This window comes from Leucopleurus acutus (genome assembly GCF_964270905.1).
Source record: "Leucopleurus acutus genome assembly, chromosome: 5".
In the NCBI taxonomy this organism is placed as follows: domain Eukaryota; kingdom Metazoa; phylum Chordata; class Mammalia; order Artiodactyla; family Delphinidae; genus Leucopleurus; species Leucopleurus acutus.
This window is the reverse complement of record NC_139147.1, coordinates 84,379,559-84,399,988: the sequence shown is the minus strand read 5'-3', so window position 1 is coordinate 84,399,988 and position 20,430 is coordinate 84,379,559. Positions and strand designations below refer to the sequence as shown.

Sequence of the window (20,430 nt, the reverse complement as noted above, 5' to 3'; positions counted from 1 at the left end):
CAGGGCACAGAAAGAACTAAAACACACTTCTTTTTGTTACACATAAGATTCAAATATTCAATCTAAAGAAAATCACTTAATCATTTTGGCTCTCCTCTACATTCGCATGTTGATATACTTATTAAAATATTCTGTATAATTATGTTTGGTCTTATTATTTCAAGTCAGGTTTACAACCTCAAAACCAGCCATCCAGACAAAACAGGTAATCAGAAAGATTATTTCTTCCCCACCTCCCTAATCCCAGTAACTATGAAGCCAATTTTATGACATGACTCCAAACACTGGATTGTGACAAAAAATGCTAGGTCCAATTTCTTCATAATCCTTTTTGGTGTGGCATACTTGGTAGAACTCAGGTGTGGAAGTCAGCATGGATCCTCCAAACCAAACTGCGTATCACTGCATGTGATATGTAATGACTTGTACATCAGTAGGTTTTGGCTTCAATCTACCACCACTCAATTCTCACTTAATTTCAGCCTGGCATCTACAGTTCTTTTCAAATCTCTTTGCAAGCGACGTCTGAAGTCCCTGAACATGGTTGAACCTCCAGAGAGGACAATACTCTTGTAGAGAGGACGTCTGACATCAATAGGACAATTCTGAATTACTTCTTCTACAACTTCTGAGATAGGCTGAGTAAAGTCTGGATTGGTAAACTCTGGATGAAAAAAAATTTCAGGTCCCAAGAATCTCTCATATCCAACATCAATGGAAAATTCTTTCTTTGAGATAGCATTGATTCCAGTATACTGTTTAATCCACTTTGATCCATCTGTATCATACTTGTTAATCTGGGCAGACATAACTATAGCTCTCCGTTACTGCCTTAGCAGTTTCCAAGGATTGCTCTGGAGGAATTCCTACTTCTCGGTCTCTCAGCAATTGCTGAATAAAATATGTTATATCTCATCCTGCGATTGGAATGTGCTTAATACAGCTGCCAATCACATACCCTTCAGCCACAGGGATGACACGAGTGACACCATCTCCACTGTCTATTACTGTACAGGTCAGCGTCCGTTCTCCTACTTGGCTGGTGGTCCAGGATGCAGCTAAGGCAAGAACAGCCTGTACAGCAATGTACAAGCCTGGAACATTGAAGGACTCAAACATTATTTCAGCAGTATATTCCCTGTTTTCTGGAGTATTCAGTGGAGGTTCAGTCAAAAGAAAATAATGGTCTTCAGGTTCCGCCCTTAAATATTTAAAGATCATTTGCTCCATAAACCTTTCCATCAAGTCCCAGTCTTCAACTATACCGCGGCGGATTGGCCACTTTGTTGCATATGTAGATTTTTCTATTGCTTCATCATCAGTGAAGGAGTCTAGGTCATCAACACCTTTCATCACCCTCCTTTGTGCTTGATCACCCACTTCCGCTGACTCCTTAATAGCAATACAGGAAGGGATGATAAACCCTGGTTCCGTATTTCCAGCATATCCTAGTTTTGTATACCCTGTGCCACAGTCCCCACACAGGCCGGCAGCCGTCCCGCCATCTTCCTCTTTGCCTGCTGCTGCCATCTGCTCTGTGCTGGTTGGGGCCAGGGGTGGGTGGCAAGAGCTAGAAGCTATCTGACCATCTACGGCCGGGCCGCCCTCTCCATCCGGGGGTTGGGGGGAGCCGGGAAGCCAAAGCAGTAGCGAGAGAGCAGCAGGCTCGGTCAGCGGCTTAATTTTTCAATACTTTATAATTGGTCTTTGACCCAGCAATTCACTTCTATGAATTTATCCTAACAGATATAACTGAGTATGTGCAAAATAAGGTATTGTCAAGTTATTCACTGCAGCATTTTTTATAATACCAAAATGTTAAAAACAGTCTAGATATCCACCGATAAGGGTATGATCGAATAAATTATATCCATTTGGTGGAACAAATGGAATACCATACAGCTGTGAAACAGAATAAGGAAACTCCCTATATATTGTTATGGAAGGATCTCTAACACACGTTATTAAATAAAAAAGCAAAGTGCGGAGCTTGACTTTTACTGTATAAGGGAGAAACAAAGGAAAAGCAGTTCAGAAACAATAGTCAACAGAGTGCTCTTCAAGGGATATACCTAACAATGTGATACATATCTGAGTTGTTTGCAGGGACTCAGATCCCCACACTGGTGTTAACTACAAGCTAAGATCCCAGACTGGTCAGAATTTGGGGAATGATGATGTTGACCTTTTCTGACCCTCTGTGACTTCAATCAACTAAAGCTTGGACTCTGCCAACCTTTGCTCCACTTCTACACTGAATTCTCCTCGGCTCCAGCCCCTTCATGAACATGCATTCACCACCCAAGCCCCTGTATGAATATGCACGTACCCTTAGCTTAAAGGGTCCCCAGTTTTGCTGTTTGGGGAGACACTGCTTTGGGAAAGATCCCGGTGTTCTCCTTACCTGCTGTGAGTAATAAACCCTTCCTTCTCCCAATCTTTGGCTTGGTTGTGTCTTTTGGCCCACCGAGGCGAGCTCAGTTTTCGGGTAACAGAAAAATACACAACAAACAATTGTGGTCAAATAGGGAATTCCCTGGTGGTTCAATGGTTAGAACTCCACGCTTTCACTGCCGAGGGCACAGGTAAGGTCCTGCAAGCCGTGCAGTGTGGCCAAAAAAAATAGTGGTTAACTACTGGCAGAGGTGAGGGGGCTGTGTGGGTGGGAGGGAGATTTTCAGTGTGTATCTTTTAATATACATTTTTGGATTTTGAATCATGGGAATATATTACCTATTCCAAAATTAAGTTAATACTTATTTGAGAAGAGACGAATATTTACGTGGCTAAGGAACTAAATAAAGATCTATGGCTTATCTTGCGTGTAAGAGCTCTTCAATAATTATTTAATGTGTTGAATTCGGGTGGAATGACTCCAGCATTAAGGTGTGTGATGGGTCGGGCCTGTGACAGGAGCAGGGAAGATAGAGGGCAATTGAGGATGAGTCTGTTTAGACGGGCATATCAAAAAGCGAAGCTCTGCATGGGGCCAGATGGGTAACAGGGGAACAAACTTAGACGGGTGCCGGTCTGCATTATAATTAACATGAAGCATGCTTTCAGGAATGGAGAAAACCATGTGCTGTTTTTTCTTTCTTTTTTTTTTCTGCGGTACGCGGGCCTCTCACTGTTGTGGCCTCTCCCGTTGCGGAGCACAGGCTCCGGATGCGCAGGCTCAGCGGCCATGGCTCACGGGGCCTAGCTGCTCCGCGGCATGTGGGATCTTACCGGAGCCGGGGCACGAACCCGTGTCCCCCGCATCGGCAGGCGGACTGTCAACCACTGCCCCACCAGGGAAGCTCAACCATGTGATTTTATAATATAGGTGGTAATGAGAAAGGAGTAAGAATAATTGGGAACACAGAGAAGTAACAAGTTACCTTTCTTTGTTGTTGTTAGCGTTTTTTAAAATCTTCTTCTGGGGTGGGAGTGGTGTATTTGGAATGAGAGTTATTTCAAATCTCATCAAAGCGTTTAGCAAAATACTAACCAGTGGTGGTGTGAACAGAGAATGTTAGCCATCTTAGGAGGGAGGGAGTTACATCCAGGCTGTGCTTGGAGGTTTAAGGGGGGGGCAACTCACTGCGGGAATCTGAGCCAGTTAGAGGCACAAAGACATTCTGATTCCTAGGATCCAGCAGATGGGAGACAAATGTCAGGGTGACAGGGTCATCACTGGTATCAGGGCTATGATCTGCCAGCGGCCCAGGCACCCCCTGGTCCAGAAGAAATGGTGTCCCCAGGGTAACTCACAGGGAGTGGGGGTGGGTAGACAAGACTGCTCCTACCCAGCTGGAGACTTCGAGAGAGCCCCGGCAGGTCGCCGGAGAACTGCTAACCCCACGGCTGCAACTCCCTGGGACCAGCCCTCAGGGAGCAGTGTGTCATTAGCAGCAAGGGACTAATGACCCAAGACTCCGTGCTCTGGGCTTGGAGCAAAGCATTTCGGGACATCCATCTCCTCCCCTCTCACCACACAGTTTAAAATCACATTTTCCTCTTCCTGGGTATTTTGAAGCTTAGTGTGAATATCTAGGAGTGCTTTTTGAGATCCTCTGATGAAAGGTGCAACAGAAGTGCAAAGTATTACCATCAACACTGTAAATATTTTAACGACAACAGAAGTGCCACGTGTAGGCAGAACACAGACGCACATTCCAACGTCCAATATTCCTAAGAGAACTACTGGAGAGTTCAGAATGGCACATGTGCAAGAGAAGCCAGTCACAGAAGAAAAAAAGAGATAGTTGAGCTAAGTAAGAGACTTCCCTACAATGCTGCCCAGCGGAACGGTAATGCCCACGCAAACAGGCTTCAGCCGGATACCAAGGTCTCCCCTCCAAGTACCAGCTACACACGTGTGTGACAACCGATGTGGAAGATGGAGCAAGCGCAGGCCCAGCCTTTGTGCAAGAGGCGAGCTGCTGCTGGGAGTGCTTCTGTCCCATTAGCAGGCAGGCTCTGGAACATGCCAGCCTGGCAGCTGACGGTGGCTGACGGTGGGGGGTGTGGGGATGTGGGGCTGACGGAGGCTTCCCCTGGCAGCACCACAGTCTGCCTGTGGTGGACGGGTGCCTGGCTGGCCCTGGAGCAGGCTAGAGCTGAGGGAGGGAGTGAAGAGAGGGGACAGGGTGATGCATGACCAGGCAGGATTTTTCACCACCATGGGACCTGGGAATTTGGCTGGCAAGGATGATCAGCTGGGCTTAATTTAGAGCAGTTTCTCAATTGCTCTCAAGCAATAGCTGAAGTTAAGAAATTAATAACTACCAGGTGAGTATAAATGATGTTTCAAGCACAGTGCTAAAGTCAGCCTCTGTATTTTCTCATTTAATCTTCACAACAACTCTGTGAGGTAGTGCTACTACCCTTGCTCACAGATAGAGCTCAGAGGAAGTAAAGGACGTGCCCAAGACACTACAGTAAGTGGCAAGGCTCAGATCTGCATGCAAAAATTGTAATTCCAAAGCTGTTTTGTCTACAATGCTATGTGGCTTCCTCAGTGACTAAAAAGCAACTATCAGGGCTCTTAGATTTTGTTTTCTTGGCTATTACAGACCTAAACACACTGTATCCAGAATGCTATTGTCAAAGATAAGGTAACAAATGACTTTCTTCCAACAATATGGCTCAGGTTTTGATCCATGCCTATAAATGGATCTTATCCAAAAGAAGAGCTACTTTTAAGTCAAGGAGATGTATACCGAGGCCTGTCTTCTGGACCTGGACCACCCAGGCCAGGCTTCCATATTTGGTGCCTCTTTTGGACGCACTGTCTCCAGTCTCCCTCCACTTTCCAATCTGTATTCCAGACTGTGGACAGAAATAACTTTGAAAAACCTGTCTGTTTGAAAATCTGCAGGGCTCCCAACTGCCTCCAGAATAAAGTCCTTCCCCGGCTAGGCAGCCACGTCCCCCAGAATAAAGTCCTTCCCCGGCTAGGCAGCCACGTCCCAGCCCTGCTCGGCCACGCCCCATGGTCCAGCCTCTGCTGGATTCCTCTGCGCCCCGAACAGTGTGCATTTTCACACCTCACTGTTATTATTAGCCCTGCTAGTCCCTCTCCCTGCAATGGCCTGGTCTTACCTTCTTTCTCCCTCTGGCAAATGGCTCTCCTCCAAAGCCCAGTTCAAATATCACTGCGCTCCCTCAGCTTCCTGACCCAAAGTAGAATTTATTACTCCACTCATTTGAGCCCCTCCGTGGCACCTGGTGCCCAAGCATATTATACTACTTACCATCAATTACAGTACTTTATTCTATACAGCTGGATCCTCTTTCCCTTTAATTGAGGCAAGGGCAAAAACCATTTCTTACCATCTTTGTTTCCAGAGGCCCTGGTATACAGCAAATGCCCTGAATGTTTTAGAAGAAACAGATGCAGTCATGTGCAAAGGAACTCTGCTCACACAGTACTACAGCGATGATCTCAAAGAATTTCGCCAGTATGTGGGTAATTGGGATGGCTGGCTTCAAATTCCTTCTCTACACATTATTACCTGTGATCTACATAGCCCCTCAACAATGAAACAGAGAATAACTATCTTGTTCCCCTGAAGGATATGAAAGGGGGCATACAGCAACCCCAAATTTCCACCAGAGCACCTTTGCTTCTTCCTCTTGTCAACAGAGGAAGTTTTGTTTGGGCAGGGCAGAAGACTGTGCTGCTAAAACTATAGTTAAAAGCATTGGTTTAGGGAATTCCCTGGTGGTCCAGTGGTTAGGACTCCGTGCTTTCATTGCCCAGGGCCTCGTGGCGTGGCCAAAAAGAAAAAAAAAAGCACTGGTTTAGATGGCCTCTTCCTTTACTACCTCATGCCTAAATATCTATCTGTAAGCACCTCTTCCTAACTGGTTCTCAAGCCTCTAGTCTTCTCCTCCTCCATTCAACTTGCAAGTTACTGCCAGATGAAATTTTCTAAAACATTATTTGAATCATATGTAACATGTTAGTTTTGTAACATAATTGCATAATAAATATAACCAACCAAACACTCAGCACCACAACTAGAACATTAACAGTAACTTGCATCTACTTGTACATGCTTCGCGCATGTCAACCCGTTGCTTAATACCTGGAGTTAATCACTGTCTTTAATTTTTTATTCTACTTTTTAAAGAATGTAGTTTTATTAAAGGGGAGAGGGAGGGGGGTAGGGGTAAATTAGGAGTATGGGATTAACAGATACAAACTACTATGCATAAAATAGCAACAAGGAATTACTGTATAGCATAGGGAACTATATTCAATATCTTGTAATAACCTATAATGGAAAAGAATCTGAAAAAGGATATATAAGTGAATCACTTTGCTGTACACCTGAAACTGACACCATATTGTAAATTAACCATACCTCAATCAAGAAAAAGAAAGAATATAGCTTTATTTTACATATATGAATATAGTTGATTTTGCTGATTTTGGAAGACTGTAAAGATAGTACCATACTGTGTATATCTCCTTGGTACATGCTATTTCACTACTGTGAATCCAAGATTCATCCACGTTGATGCTCTTGTTTAGTTTGCTGTTACATAGTATTCAACCGTGCGCCATACCAGTTATTTACTCCTCCTGCCAGCCAACTCGGACTGTTTCCAGTGCTTTGCTATTATGGGTACTGTGGCTATCAACATTCTTGGTGCACAAGTGCATTTGTGCATTTCTGAAGTGGGATGTTAGGTCATAGGGTATACAAATGTTCAACCTTGTGAAATAATGTCAAAGTTGTTTTTAAAGGGGCACTAACAGCCAGATAATTTTTTTCAAAATCACTGCTTTCCCTGTTGAAAAATAATTCAGTGTAACCACAACTTGCAAGATAAAATCCAAACCTGCCATTCCATGCCAGTTAAAATCTGGTCCCGGGCTTCCCTGGTGGCACAGTGGTTGAGAGTCCGCCTGCCAATGCAGGGGACGTGGGTTCGTGCCCCGTTCCGGGAAGATCCCACATGCCGCAGAGCAGCTGGGCCCGTGAGCCATGGCCGCTGAGCCTGCGCGTCCGGAGCCTGTGCTCCGCAACGGGAGAGGCCACAACAGTGAGAAGCCCGCTTACCACAAGAAAAAGAAAAATCTGGTCCCAACCTAAATTTCATACCTTTTCTCTTATTGTCCCTCCCTAACCCCCAAGCACCTCCCACCCCAATCGGGCAGATCTGCTCCCAGATATAGAACACAACTTACTCATTTTCAACAGCTCCTTCCTTTCTAGTCTGCAACCCCCCTGCACTCCTGCTACTGCCCTTGGGTTCTCCTTCCTAATGAAACCTACCCTGAGCACACCTGCCCACAGGACTCTCTTCCCCCCAGCTCCTAGAAGACATGTCCTGCCCCAGTCATATGCCATCAGCCTTCACCCCCATCCACGTCTTAGTGTGCTAGGTTTCATGCTGCCTTTTTGGAAAAATGGACATTCTAACTAAGCTGTGTGATCAGATTTACTTGAGAACTCAGTGTTTCCAAATTTAGTATTTGGTACCTTTCTCACCACTCTCTGGACAATGGAATTGCTTAATTGTGGATTTGACTGTTTTCCCACATAACTTTCGACATGATTATGTCTTATTTCCCCAATTAAATCATCAGTATCTTAAAAGTACAGAGACCATATTTTTAAATTTCTTTGTATTCTCTATAACATTTAACATAATCTCATGTGTACAGTAAGAACTCAGTTCAACAAATATTTAACGCTTCAGTGGATACCTGAAAATGCAGGGGACTGAAAGTGCATTTCTAGACAAAATATGTTCTAGCATACAATTTAAATATATAATATGTAGGTGTATAAAATACATATACACAAAAGCATGTGTGTGTGTATATATATTTATACAAGCTTAGAAAGTACAATAAAGGCAGAGGCAGTCTAGATAGAAACTTTCCAATCACAAAAACAAGAAACAAATAGCATCCATGTGTTTAAACTACCTAAGAAGTTACTCTTTGGCAAAAAAACTCTTAGGTTTAGTGCTATGGCATCTGTCTCTGAAATATGTTACTGTCCATTTTCATCACGACTGTGACTAGGAAATAATTCATTTAGTTAAATGACCTTTTCTTTTTCAGTTGTTCTCCTTTGATCAAGTTGCTGCTCACCTTCCTAAAAACACTACATTGTATAAAATTTGAGGCAGAAACAAACTGTATTGTCTCCCAATAAAAAAGTATCATTTTATTAGTGTGAAATATTCTGAGATAATTTATTGTGTTTGTGACCCAAGTATATGATTCTTAAATACGAAACGGTTTTAAGCGCAATCATACAATCATTTAGTAAAAGTGCTGGTCATCAGACCCCGAGAAAAGCAGGAAGGCACTTTCCCATTTTGGTGTAGAGATACTACACTTAAGAGGCTGCTTAATTGGCCGCTTATTTAATGGAGTTTATTCTGCTTCCCTTTTGTCAGATTCTTCCTCCTCAAACTCGACTAAAGGAGCGTGTCTGTTGGCCTGAGAACCTTCTTTGTAGAACACTTTCTTGATAGTGCCATCCTTTGGAGCCTTTATGGTATGCTGCAAAGACAAAAGGCATGACAAACAATGGCTGTGATGCTAATGAGGGTTGAGCACACACCAAGTCAAGAAACATGAAAAGTGAAAAATGAAGCCAATTATTTTGATGTTTTGTCATGTATCAGTGCTTCCCGACCTTTCTCATATCACAGCACACAGAGAAAATAATAACAGTTTTATGGTGCGCTTGGGGATTGAGAAGAATCACTACCTTGATGCATCTGATCAATAATTGGGAAGCTCTGAATTAGCTAGTAATTCTCAGCTCAAGCTTCACAGTAGACTCTCACCCGGGAAGCTTTTAAAAACTACTGATCCTTGGGCTCCCCTACAGGAAATCCCAGTTCAACTGGTCTGGGAGGTACTTTTGCAAAAAGCTTCCCCGATGCAATTTGTGACCAGGGCTCAGAACCAATGGCCTACAATTTCTAACCATCTAAAAACCTAAACAGCTAATTTAACTTGACTGAGGTTTTCACTTTGATACTGATACTTGGCATCCTAGGTATGGCCTTAGAAAATACCAGTAGCTAATATTCTGTTGGGTTACTGCCTGACTCTAAGCTATTGATAATTTCAGAATCACTAATGACAGGCACAATCTCACAAAATGAAAATGAAAATGTAAGAGAAGGATGGTTTGGTTTTGTTTCCTGCAGTTAATGCTTCATCAATCCATGGTTCTTAATATTTAAAATGGTCTTAATTTACAAAATAAGACAAAAGAATGATTGGGACTGATAGCTCCCATAGTTTATTTGGCAAGTGAACCCGTGATTTCACTTACCTCCATCTTCATGGCGATCATAACCATCAAAGAGTCTCCAGCTTTTACTTTGTCTCCAGCTTTCACAAACACCTAGAGAGTCAGAGTGACAGGTTAATATTTAAAAACACAGAGGTCCTTTGTGGTCCACGGAGTTGGTATATAAATGTACACAGCAGAAGTATGTGTCTGTGTGGTTGTCTTATCTGCCAAAGACAAACATACTGGCACAAATCAGAGACCCATAGGTCAGTCTGGCATTGCGGGCACTGTTGTCAGTGGGGGGCACTCCTTAGCTACCCATCCCTGCCCCCTAACCCACTGAGTTTTCCTTGAATCAGATGAATACACTTAATGTATTTCAAGATCCTTTTGTGTTTTCATGAATACACAGACAAGACATATCACCAACGGGGAAGGACTGACTACAGGTACACCTCGTTTTATTGCTCTTCACATTTATTTTGCCTCACAGATATTGCTCTTTTTTTTTCTTTTTAAGAAATTGAAGGTTTGTGGCAACTCTTCATCAAGCAAGTCTATGGGCGCCATTTTTCCCACAGCATTTGCTCACTTTGTGCCTCTGTGTCACATTTTGGTAATTCTTGCAAAATTTCAAACCCTCTACAAGTAAAAAGATTATGACTCTCTGAGGGTTCTGATGATGGTTAGCATGTTTTAGCAATACAGGTTTTTAAAAAATTTTTATTTTATATTGGAGTATAGTTGATTACAATGTTGTGTTAGTTTCAGGCGTACAGCAAAGTGATTCGGTTATATATCTATCTAAGTATTTTTTAATCAAGGTATGTACATTTCTTTTTAAGACATACTGCTATTGCACACTTAACAGGCTACAGTGTAGTATAAACATAACTTTTATATGCACTGGGAAACCAAGAAATTCATGTGACTTGCTGTACTGTGGTGCTCTGGAACCAAACCTGCAATCTCTCTGCTGTATGCCTGTACTACACTTAAATGTTTTCACGACAGGCAGGGTGGAGGGTCTTGCCTGGTTTTCTAGTTTTTAGGTTGTTTAGGATAGTGTTTCAAGTCTTTAGGGCCTTGTGTAGTAAATGCATAGACAATCTTCATGTGAAAGAATTAAACTTACTGGCAACACAGAAAAATATCTCTATTTTCCTTTTTTCAAGTATAAATGAACTCATATATCCCATATGGTTTTACTGTCTTCTTGGTTAACATGGTTATCAAGTAGTTTTCAGAAACATCACACAGTAGAGTTAGGTTCTGAAGTCAATGTGTACAGTCAAAACTGTGAAAAATGAGAAACATGTCTGAGAGCCCCACAATCACCCAATGCTGGGTGATAACTTTAGTAGCATTCAATGAAATCAGTGATCTGGGTTTAGGTCAGTTATGGGGGGAAAAAGTGCATGTTTAAAAGTACACCCTGAGTAGGGATGCCCATATTACAAGAGGCCTGTGGGAACTGAGACTGAATGAGCAAAAGGCAGGTCCAAGTCCCTCAAGTCTGTTGCCCTTCTGGGGCAAACATTTCCAGACAGGAATGGTGGGTGAAATCACTCACACTATTTAAATAGTTGTTTTCTTCTTTTATTTATGGGTACCAAGAACATACAGTTGAATTTTTATGACTTAAATACATTTAAGGGGACTCTACTATATGTAAGTATATAAAAGGAGACTACTGATCTACTACCATTGGAAGATCTCAACTCTGAATATATGTGGCATTCAACACCAAACCACATTGTTCTTCACCAATACCTTTCAAATTTTGGATAATGCTTGGTGAATGTGTCATTTTAATCATATAAAGACAACCTTGATTATTTGTACTTTGATGTAAATTCCCACTTCAAAGAAGAGTCTTTATCATAAATTAGGCAAATGGGGACTTCCCTGGTGGCACAGTGGTTAAGAATCCGCCTGCCAATGCAGGGGACACGGTTTGATCCCTGGTCCGGGAAGATCCCACATGCGGTGGAGCAACTAAGTCTGTGCACCACAACTACTGAGCCTGCACTCTAGAGCCCGGGAGTCACAACTACCAAGCCCGCGTGCATCATCTAGTGAAGCCCGCGTGCTCTAGGGCCTGCAAGCCGCCACTACTGAGCCCGTGTGCTGCAACTACTGAAGCCCGCGTGCCTAGAGCCCGTGCTCCGTACAAGAGAAGCCACTGCAATGAGAAGCCCGTGCACCGCAACAAAGAGTAGCCCCTGCTCGCTGCAACTAGAGAAAGCCTGCACGCAGCAACGAAGACCCGACACAGCCATAAAAAAAAAAAAAAAAAAAATTAGGTAAATGGTATTTTCACTGTAATATAGAACTTGAATCTATAATAGATCCTCTTGTTTTCTTGAAATGGATGCTTTCCTATGAGCAAGATTTAGAGAGGAGGAAAAAGAATATATACAACAAAGTTCAACAAAGACATTTATTAGGACTTATTGTACATCATTCTACATACGTTCACATCATTACCTTTTCAACAGTTCCAGTCATAGGAGCTATGGCACCTCCTTGGGTTCCTTCTGAGCTCACTGGGGACAAGTATCTGGGGACTGGAATGCCAATCTGAATACTGCCATCCTATAAATAGAAATGATATTTATGGGGCATATATTTATAACATAAATCAGAAATGAAATTAAGATCACTATAGTTTTACTAATAGACCTGAGGTGATGATTATTTTCAAACTATCTGTTAAATATCAGTCATCTTTAATACCAGGGTTCTAGTTTAGCTTTGTACCTTGAGCAAATTACTAAACCCCTCAGTCTTGGTTTCCCACTGTAAAGAAGTCATGGCATACATGCCTCACAGGGGATTAAAAGAATTAAAGGATATAACTGTCGGTAAAAGACAGCCACTGTCTGGAAGCCATTTTTAGTAGCAACCCCACTATAAGGTGCTTAGTCTAAGCCAGGAACTCTTCTTAACAACTATATGAATATATAATGTCACTGATGGTCCCAACAACCTTCTGAGTTGGGTTCTGTTATTTATTTATTTCTGTTCATAGATGGGAGAACTGAAGCCTAGAGAGTTTAATTTGCTCAAGGTCAAGCAGATGCTGGTAGGGCCAGGATTTGAACCCAAGTAGCTTCATACTCCAGAACTCATGCTCTTCACCACTCCACTCTATGGCCTCTGCCATCATATTGTTCTAGCACATTGACTACGGCAAGAAATGCCTGGTAAAATGAGATCAACCTTGACTCCAAATATGTAGTTTAATTACTGGAATACTAAAGGCATCTCATCACAAAGGACTGTGGTCTGGAAGATGGTTCCCAAATGTGAGAAGACTCTGAAGAGGCCACAGTATATCTGATAATCCATTCCCTTTCTTCGCCCACGCAGAACACCAAGGTCTTCTAACAAGCTCCTAACCAAATCCATGCCAAGCCTACCCCAACCATCCTTTGACTGCCACGAGACCACCACTAACCCCACCCACCTCCCCCAAAAGGAGTATTCGGTCCACAGACTCCTCCCACAATGGTCACCCTCCCAAGTCCCCAGGATTCCCAGTGCTAGGAGGATGGTGATTGGGGGAAGTTTTCAGGCCTCAAATCCCTGAGAGAACACTGCCCCCTGAGCAGGGAGATTCGCTCTGACAAGAAGGGGGTAAGGGTGTTTAAGAATTAAAGGAAGAAATGGATATGTGTCTGTCAGTGAGAATCTGTGAGAACAAAAGGGATGAATGGAGAAATAGAGAAGATGGAAATGTGACAAAGAAACAGACTGAAAGGGAGACAGAGAAAAGGTCACAGCAGTGAGAGAAGGAAGCAGGATCTTTCTACTATCTCAGTGAAATACCTCTGGTCAAGCAATTTTCTCCCAATCTCCACAACAGTGTTATTATATTATTATTTTTTTTTTGCGGTACGTGGGCCTCTCACTGTTGTAGCCTCTCCCGTTGCGGAGCACAGGCTCCAGATGCGCAGGCTCAGTGGCCATGGCTTACAGGCCCAGCTGCTCCGCGGCATGTGGGATCCTCTCGGATGGGGCACGAACCCGTGTCCCCCGCATTGGCAGGTGGACTCTCAACCACTGCGCCACCAGGGAAGCCCCCACAACAGTGTTATTATAAAGAAAAGACACTACCATGGAAAATAGGTAAATAGTGTTTTCCAGGATAACCAGCTTAGTTTTACTAGCAACTCCATTAACAGAAGATTTCAGGTAAGTGCAGTCTCCCTCACTGCAAAGATCACCAAGGACATGGAAAGTTTTATCTTCAATCTGAAAAAACAGAAAAATAAGATCCTTAAAATAAAATAAATGAACAACCCTACAGAATTAAAATCAAAATCAATTCTTTACTAGTAAGTTTCAAAAGGTAATAGGTAAAATGTTTTTTTTAAAAGTCATGTAGGAAATTTCCTCCTAAGATTCATAAACAAAATACTCTAGAAAGAAACAGCAGTAAGAAAATTAAAAGGAAAACAAAAGTTATAGAACATATCTATAGCATCATACTGCTACAGAAAAAGGTTCATTTAAGAATAGCAATAAAAAAGTGAAATAGAAATACAGATCAAAGTAAGCAAAATTATTAAAATTCAGTTGAGTATATTACATGTTAGTATTCATTTCTGAGTACCCAAAGTCAAATTTAGTTTTACTGTGCCAAAGTTAGTAATGAAAAAAGCCAGAACCCCATAATTAGATAGATTTTACCAACATGTAGATCCAATTCATGGGTTTCAGTTATGATTTAAGAAGATAAATTAGCTGGAGATTGACCACAATTTTCTTACTCTGAGAGAGAGGGTACCGAAGAACAGATTTCACACTTAACCTTCCAAGGAAGCTGACAAAAGGACATGAAACCTTTCTGTTTAAAAGGATGCTTTCTCATATACGCACTCAAGAAAAAGATTTCCCTTACACACAGAAAATTCATTTAAATCTTCTTTCTTTATTTTTCATTTCAATTCCCATGTTAGTGTCAGAGTCCTGTGGCTATTCTTTTCAAATATATTATGTAGGCTAAAGTGAAATAGGTCACACTGCAGTATTTATACATGGTTCTCATCTATCCTAAGTTAAAAAATATGACATTTTTCTCTGCTTTGGAACCTACTAAAACAGCCATTTGAATGTTTGTGGAATTCTCAGGACGTAAAGGTTAGACTGGGAACAGTTTTGTTTAAAGATCTACAGAAGCACATTCTAAGTTCGTGAATGTAGTTCCATGAGCAGATTAGAACAAATCTGCAATTTAATTTACCATTTACCAAGGGATAAGAAGGGGTTCCTAAACCAGAGGTACCAATATGAATTGCAACTCTCACATACTAAAGTAAGTAGATTTCCCATCATTTGTCTGAATCTCAGAGAAAGAAAACCAATGTGTCTCAAAGCGTTGGGTAATCTAAAGCACATCATTGATAAATTCATTTTGCAGGATTTGAAATCTCTTAGCTCGTACTAAAAATGATTTATTCTATTCTCTGAATATATACTTACTATAGGAATTTGGTTGAGTTCTCATATTGTTTTTTAACCCTTTTAGCATTTCATTTTGCCCGTATAATGGACTTTTAAAAATTGAGGTCTATCATAAAAATTTTGACTAGAGATTCTGAAAGTATGACCTGTGGATCCCTTGGGGTTCCCAAAACCCCTTTAGGAGTTCCACAAAGTCAAACAATTTCATAATAACATAATGTTATTTGTCTTTTTTTACCCTCATTTTCTCAAGTATACAGTGGAATTTTCTAGAGATTGCAGGACACGTGATAATGTTATTGCTCTGTTGGCTAATGGAATGTGTGCTTGTAATAAACTTTTCTCCGTTTATCCTGCAACTCAACAAAAAACCCAACCCGGTTTTTAAAAAAAGGCAAATAATTTGAATAGACATTTCTTTAAAGAAGATAAACAAATAGCCAATCAGCATACGAAAAGATGCTTAACATCATTAGTCATTATGGAAATGCAAATCAAAACCACAGTCAGATACTACTTCCACACCTGAGAATGGTTTCTTAAAAAAAAGAAAAACAACAACAAAACAAAAAAACCCACCAGAATATAACTGTTGGCAAGGAAGGATGTGGAGAAATTGGATCTTTTGTGCACTGTTGGTGGGAATGTAAAATGGTACAGACACTATGGAAAAAAGTATGGTAGTTCCCCCCAAAATTAAAAAGAAAATTACCATATGACCCAGCAATTCTACTTCTTTGGGTATATGCCTAAAAGAACTGAAATCAGGGTCTCGAAGAGATATTTGTATACCGATGTTCATAGCAGCATTATTCACGATAGGCAAAAGGTGGAAGCAACCCAAGTGTCCATTGAAAGATGATAAATAAAGTGTGGTATATACATACAATGGAATATTATTCAGCCTTAAAACAGGAAGGGAATTTGGACATATGCTACAACAACAGAAGGACCTCTTCAGCCTTAAAAAGGAAGGGAATTTGGACATATGCTACAACAACAGAAGGACCTCAAAGACATCATGCTAAGTGAAATAAGCCAATTACAAAAGGAGGAACGCTGAATGATTCCACTTATATGAGGTACCTAGAGTAGTTAAATCCATAGAGACAGAAAGTGGAATGGTGATTGTTGGAGGAGGGGTGGGTGGAGAAGTGGGAGTGGGCTCTTACTGTTCAATGGGTACAGAGTTTCAGTTTTGGAAGAGGAGAAAAGTTCTGCAGATGGATGGTGGTTGCACAACAATGTAAATGTATTTAATGCCACTAAATTGTACACTTAAAAATGGTTAAAATGGTAAATTATATATTATGTATATTTTAAAAACGTACATTAAAAGAATAATAATTTTTTTCTCAGTGTAATTTTCTAAATGGTAAATATTAATAGATGTAACTAATACAAACAAAAGCTCTTAGGGGAGTCTCAATAACTTTTAAGAGTGTACAGAGGTCTTGAGACCAAAAAGTTTGAGAACTACTACTTTAGATATAAATACATTCACATAATTTAGGGGCTTATTACGTGTCTGATTCAAAACTATTATTATTATTATTATTTTTTTAACCAATCTTTTATTCTTAAGGAAGCCCACAGACAAACTGAATAAATAATCAGAAACTGTATAGGGGGTAATTTCTCCAAATTGGTCTGAAATAAAAGCTCATGACATTCTCCTAATTATAGTCATAATAATCAATGGCTTAAGAGAAAGTAGAGAGTTAAAAAATACTCTACTTAGTATGACAGAGATCAGATTCAGCTCTGAGCTGTAGAACAAAACCAAAAAGGCTTACCTGCATGCTGTGTGACCCATCACGGTTATATGTTACAGCTATGGTTACATCTTTATGGAGAAAGGGGGGAAATTGAAGAAAAATTAGAAGACATTCATTTATTCAGTAACTGAGATTCTGAAAACATCACTTTCAACCTAAGGATAACTAGTTGTTAGGGATATCAACATCTTTTAACTCTCTGACAATAAAGATTAAAAAAATTTAAAAATCAGACAGGTTTCAATAAAGGTGTATTTCAAACTTTTCTTTTTTAAAACTGGAGTTTTAGCTCTTTTAAGTTTATAGGATATTTCAGATACTTTCCCGTCAACAAGAAAGGCTGTAGTGTCATAGTAGAAAATGTAAGTAATTGGGAAAGCGAAGTTCTGGCTTAAGACCCAAATTTGCCATCTGTGGCAAGATCACCTCTGTGATCTTGACCAAGTCATTTAAAATCTTGCTTTTCTGATCCATTCTGACCCATCAACTGGGTATGAGAATGTAAATGATTAAATAAATGTGAGGGCTTCCCTGGTGGCGCAGTGGTTGGGAGTCTGCCTGCCGATGCAGGGGACACGGGTTCGTGCCCCAGTCTGGGAGGATCCCGCATGCCGTGGAGCGGCTAGGCCTGTGAGCCATGGCCGCTGAGCCTGCGCGTCTGGAGCCTGTGCTCCGCAACGGGAGAGGCCACAGCAGTGAGAGGCCCGCGTACCGCAAAAAGATAAAAAAATTTTAAAAATAAATAAATGTGAAAGTGCAGACTTTACAAATATAATATACAATATAGTTATATCATTATGTGACTACAGAATAGGTTAAAGACTATCCTAGGAGATGGAAATTTCGTGGGGTAGAGAATGCAGACCAAAGTCATTTCATCTACTCCTGACACATCAACCAGCATCTTGATGCTGCCAGCTCAAATCTGTTTCCAGCCTTGATCTTCCTTCTCCAGAACTCTAGTTAGTCACTCCTAGCAGGATCCTCCATTGGCAATTTAAAATAAACATGGTGGAGCCAACAAATCTCCCCACTCCGCCTGCCTTCCCTCCTGACCTGTGAGCTCCATGACTGACACCATTTTTCTTGTCATCCAGGTTTATAACCTATCATTCTTGCCTTCTCCTTCTCCTTTGCTTTCCACCTCCAAGAGTCACCACAAAGCTGCCAAATTCTTCCCCTGGAGGACCTGTCCTCTATACTTCCTCCTGTCCATTCCCATTGCTCTACTCTGATTCAATCCCACAGCTTTTGGCCTGGCTGCCTCCAAAGAGGTCCTTCCAAAACTTCCTGCTTCCTGTCTCAACCGTTCCAGCTGATGCTGCCTAGCATGTCCCCACCACATTCAAAATACTTGGCCTGGTATGGAAGGCACCAAACTCCCAGTCTTGGTTCCCACTATTCTTCTACATAGCCCTGTGTTCCAAACAAATGGAAAAAATGGGCCAATTAATATTCTCCATATATGCCTCTAGCCTTGCCCACAATTGTGCCTCTTTGCTCATGCTCCTCCTTCACACTTTGCTGGTCCTCAGCCACACCAACTGACACATCACGCTCACTCACTGTCCTTGGGAGGAGTCTGTCTAGGTGGAATGAATTCTCTCTCCTCTGATCATTAAGACTTCGGCATATAAAACACCATTATGATTCTCCCCTCATCCAGTTTTATATGATAGTGATTTTTCTCTTTATCAGTTGTTTTTAAAAATTGCAAAAATAGGACTTCCCTGGTGGCACAGTGGTTAAGAATCCGCCTGCCAAGGGAGGGGACACCAGTTCGAGCCCTGGTCCAGGAAGATCCCACATGCCGCGGAGCAACTAAGCCTGTGTGCTACAACTACTGAAGCCCATGTGCCTGGAGCCCGTGCTCCGCAACAAGTCACTGCAATGAGAAGCCCGCTCACCACAAGTAGAGAAAAGCTCGTGCGCAGCAATGAAGACCCAATGCAGCCAAAAATAATACATAAATAAAATAAAAAATATTTTTTAAAAATTGCAAAAATAAAAATATTCACAAAAGTTAAATACTGAAGTTCATAAACTAAAAAGTCCCCTCTACTGCCCAGATGTATTACTACTAAACATTTAATGTGTGAATCCTTTTAGATTTTTTCAAATGCACAAATTTATATTTTTCTTTTATAAAAATAGGATATTGTTATAATATTGTTCTGCAACCAACTTTTAAAAATTAACATGTGACATACATATCTATTTTGTTCTTTTCATAGTAGCAAGGGGATAATTTAATAATAATGATGATGATAGCTACTGTTTATTGACTGCTTGCTCTAGGTCATTCAATGAGCTAAATGCTAATGAGCTAAATGCTTTATAGGTGTTGCCGCATTTCATACACTCAACAACCCAAGGAAGTAACTGCCATCACCATCCCCATTTACGGCTGAGGACACTAGATGCTTAGAGAGGGTGACTTGCCCAAGGGTCACAGACAAGAGGGGAGCGGAATTCAACCCATACAGTCTGACTCCAGGACCTGCATTATTAACCACTATACCGTCCGTCTTGCCAACATATACACTTCTCCTTTGCCAAGTGGTAAATTTCTTACATCTTTTTTTTCTCCTCTTTACATTACTCAGAATATCTGTTTTTTCAAAAACTTTGTACTGAATGTATGAATGAATGAAACTTTCCCCATATATCTTACCAATATCTTTAAACTTTCTTATAAGAAAATACATCCAATTATGCCAGATCAGTTTTCTTTCAATTTGTAAGATATGAAAAGTATTTAACTGACATGAATGCCGAATGAATCATAGTAAAGGACTTCCCTGGTGGCTCAGTGGTTAAGAATCCGCCTGCCAATGCAGGAGACACGGGTTTGATTGCTGGTCCGGGAAGATCCCACATGCCGCAGAGCACCTAAGCCTGTGCGCCACAACAACTGAGCCTGCGCTCTAGAGCCCAGGAGCTACAATTACTGAGCCCACGCACCGTAGAGTCTGTGCGCTGCAACTACTGAGCCCACGCACCACAACTACCGAAGCCTCTGTGCTCTAGGGCCCAAGTGCCGCAAATACTGAGTCCACATGCTGCAACTACTGAAGCCCGCGCACCTAGAGCCCATGCTCTGCAACAAGAGAAGTCACCGCAATGAGAAGCCCACACACAGCAACGAAGAGTAGCCCCTGCTTGCCGCAACTAGAGAAAGCCCGCACGCAGCAACGAAGACCCAATGCAGCCAAAAATAAAAAATAAAATAAATAAATTTTTTAAAAATTAAAAAATCATAGTAAAGACATTGCCAGGAAAACTCTAAATTCTTTTATATATTATAGGGTAACTGAATTTGTTCCTCCCTCCTCTAGGTATCTCTTGACCCCCACAAGAGAACCTTAAACATCTTCTTATAAATTTAATATATGTTTAATATCCTCTTACCTACT

General features: G+C 41.3%; 1 protein-coding gene and 1 pseudogene across 3 annotated transcripts in view; both read right to left on the bottom strand.

The window, feature by feature from the left end:
• Positions 1-264: 264 nt before the first annotated feature.
• Positions 265-1,505, bottom strand: LOC309961997 (actin-related protein 3-like; annotated as a pseudogene). The gene is made up of 2 exons: positions 569-1,505; positions 265-359 (listed from the first exon to the last, which is right to left on the bottom strand). The product of its transcript is annotated as an actin-related protein 3-like (transcript).
• Positions 1,506-8,552: 7,047 nt separating this feature from the next.
• Positions 8,553-20,430, bottom strand: part of MCCC1 (methylcrotonyl-CoA carboxylase subunit 1) — a 63,816-nt gene continuing 51,938 nt past the window's right edge. The window contains exons 12-16 of one of the 2 annotated variants that reach the window (XM_082839876.1): positions 17,033-17,082; positions 13,887-14,024; positions 12,255-12,362; positions 9,804-9,875; positions 8,553-9,016 (exon numbers count right to left, since the gene is read on the bottom strand). In XM_082839876.1, coding sequence (XP_082696002.1) covers positions 8,888-9,016; positions 9,804-9,875; positions 12,255-12,362; positions 13,887-14,024; positions 17,033-17,082 — 497 coding nt within the window. In that variant the 3' untranslated portion in view covers positions 8,553-8,887. The remainder of the gene's footprint in view (positions 9,017-9,803; positions 9,876-12,254; positions 12,363-13,886; positions 14,025-17,032; positions 17,083-20,430) is intronic. The other variant, XM_082839875.1, reaches the window with a different exon arrangement.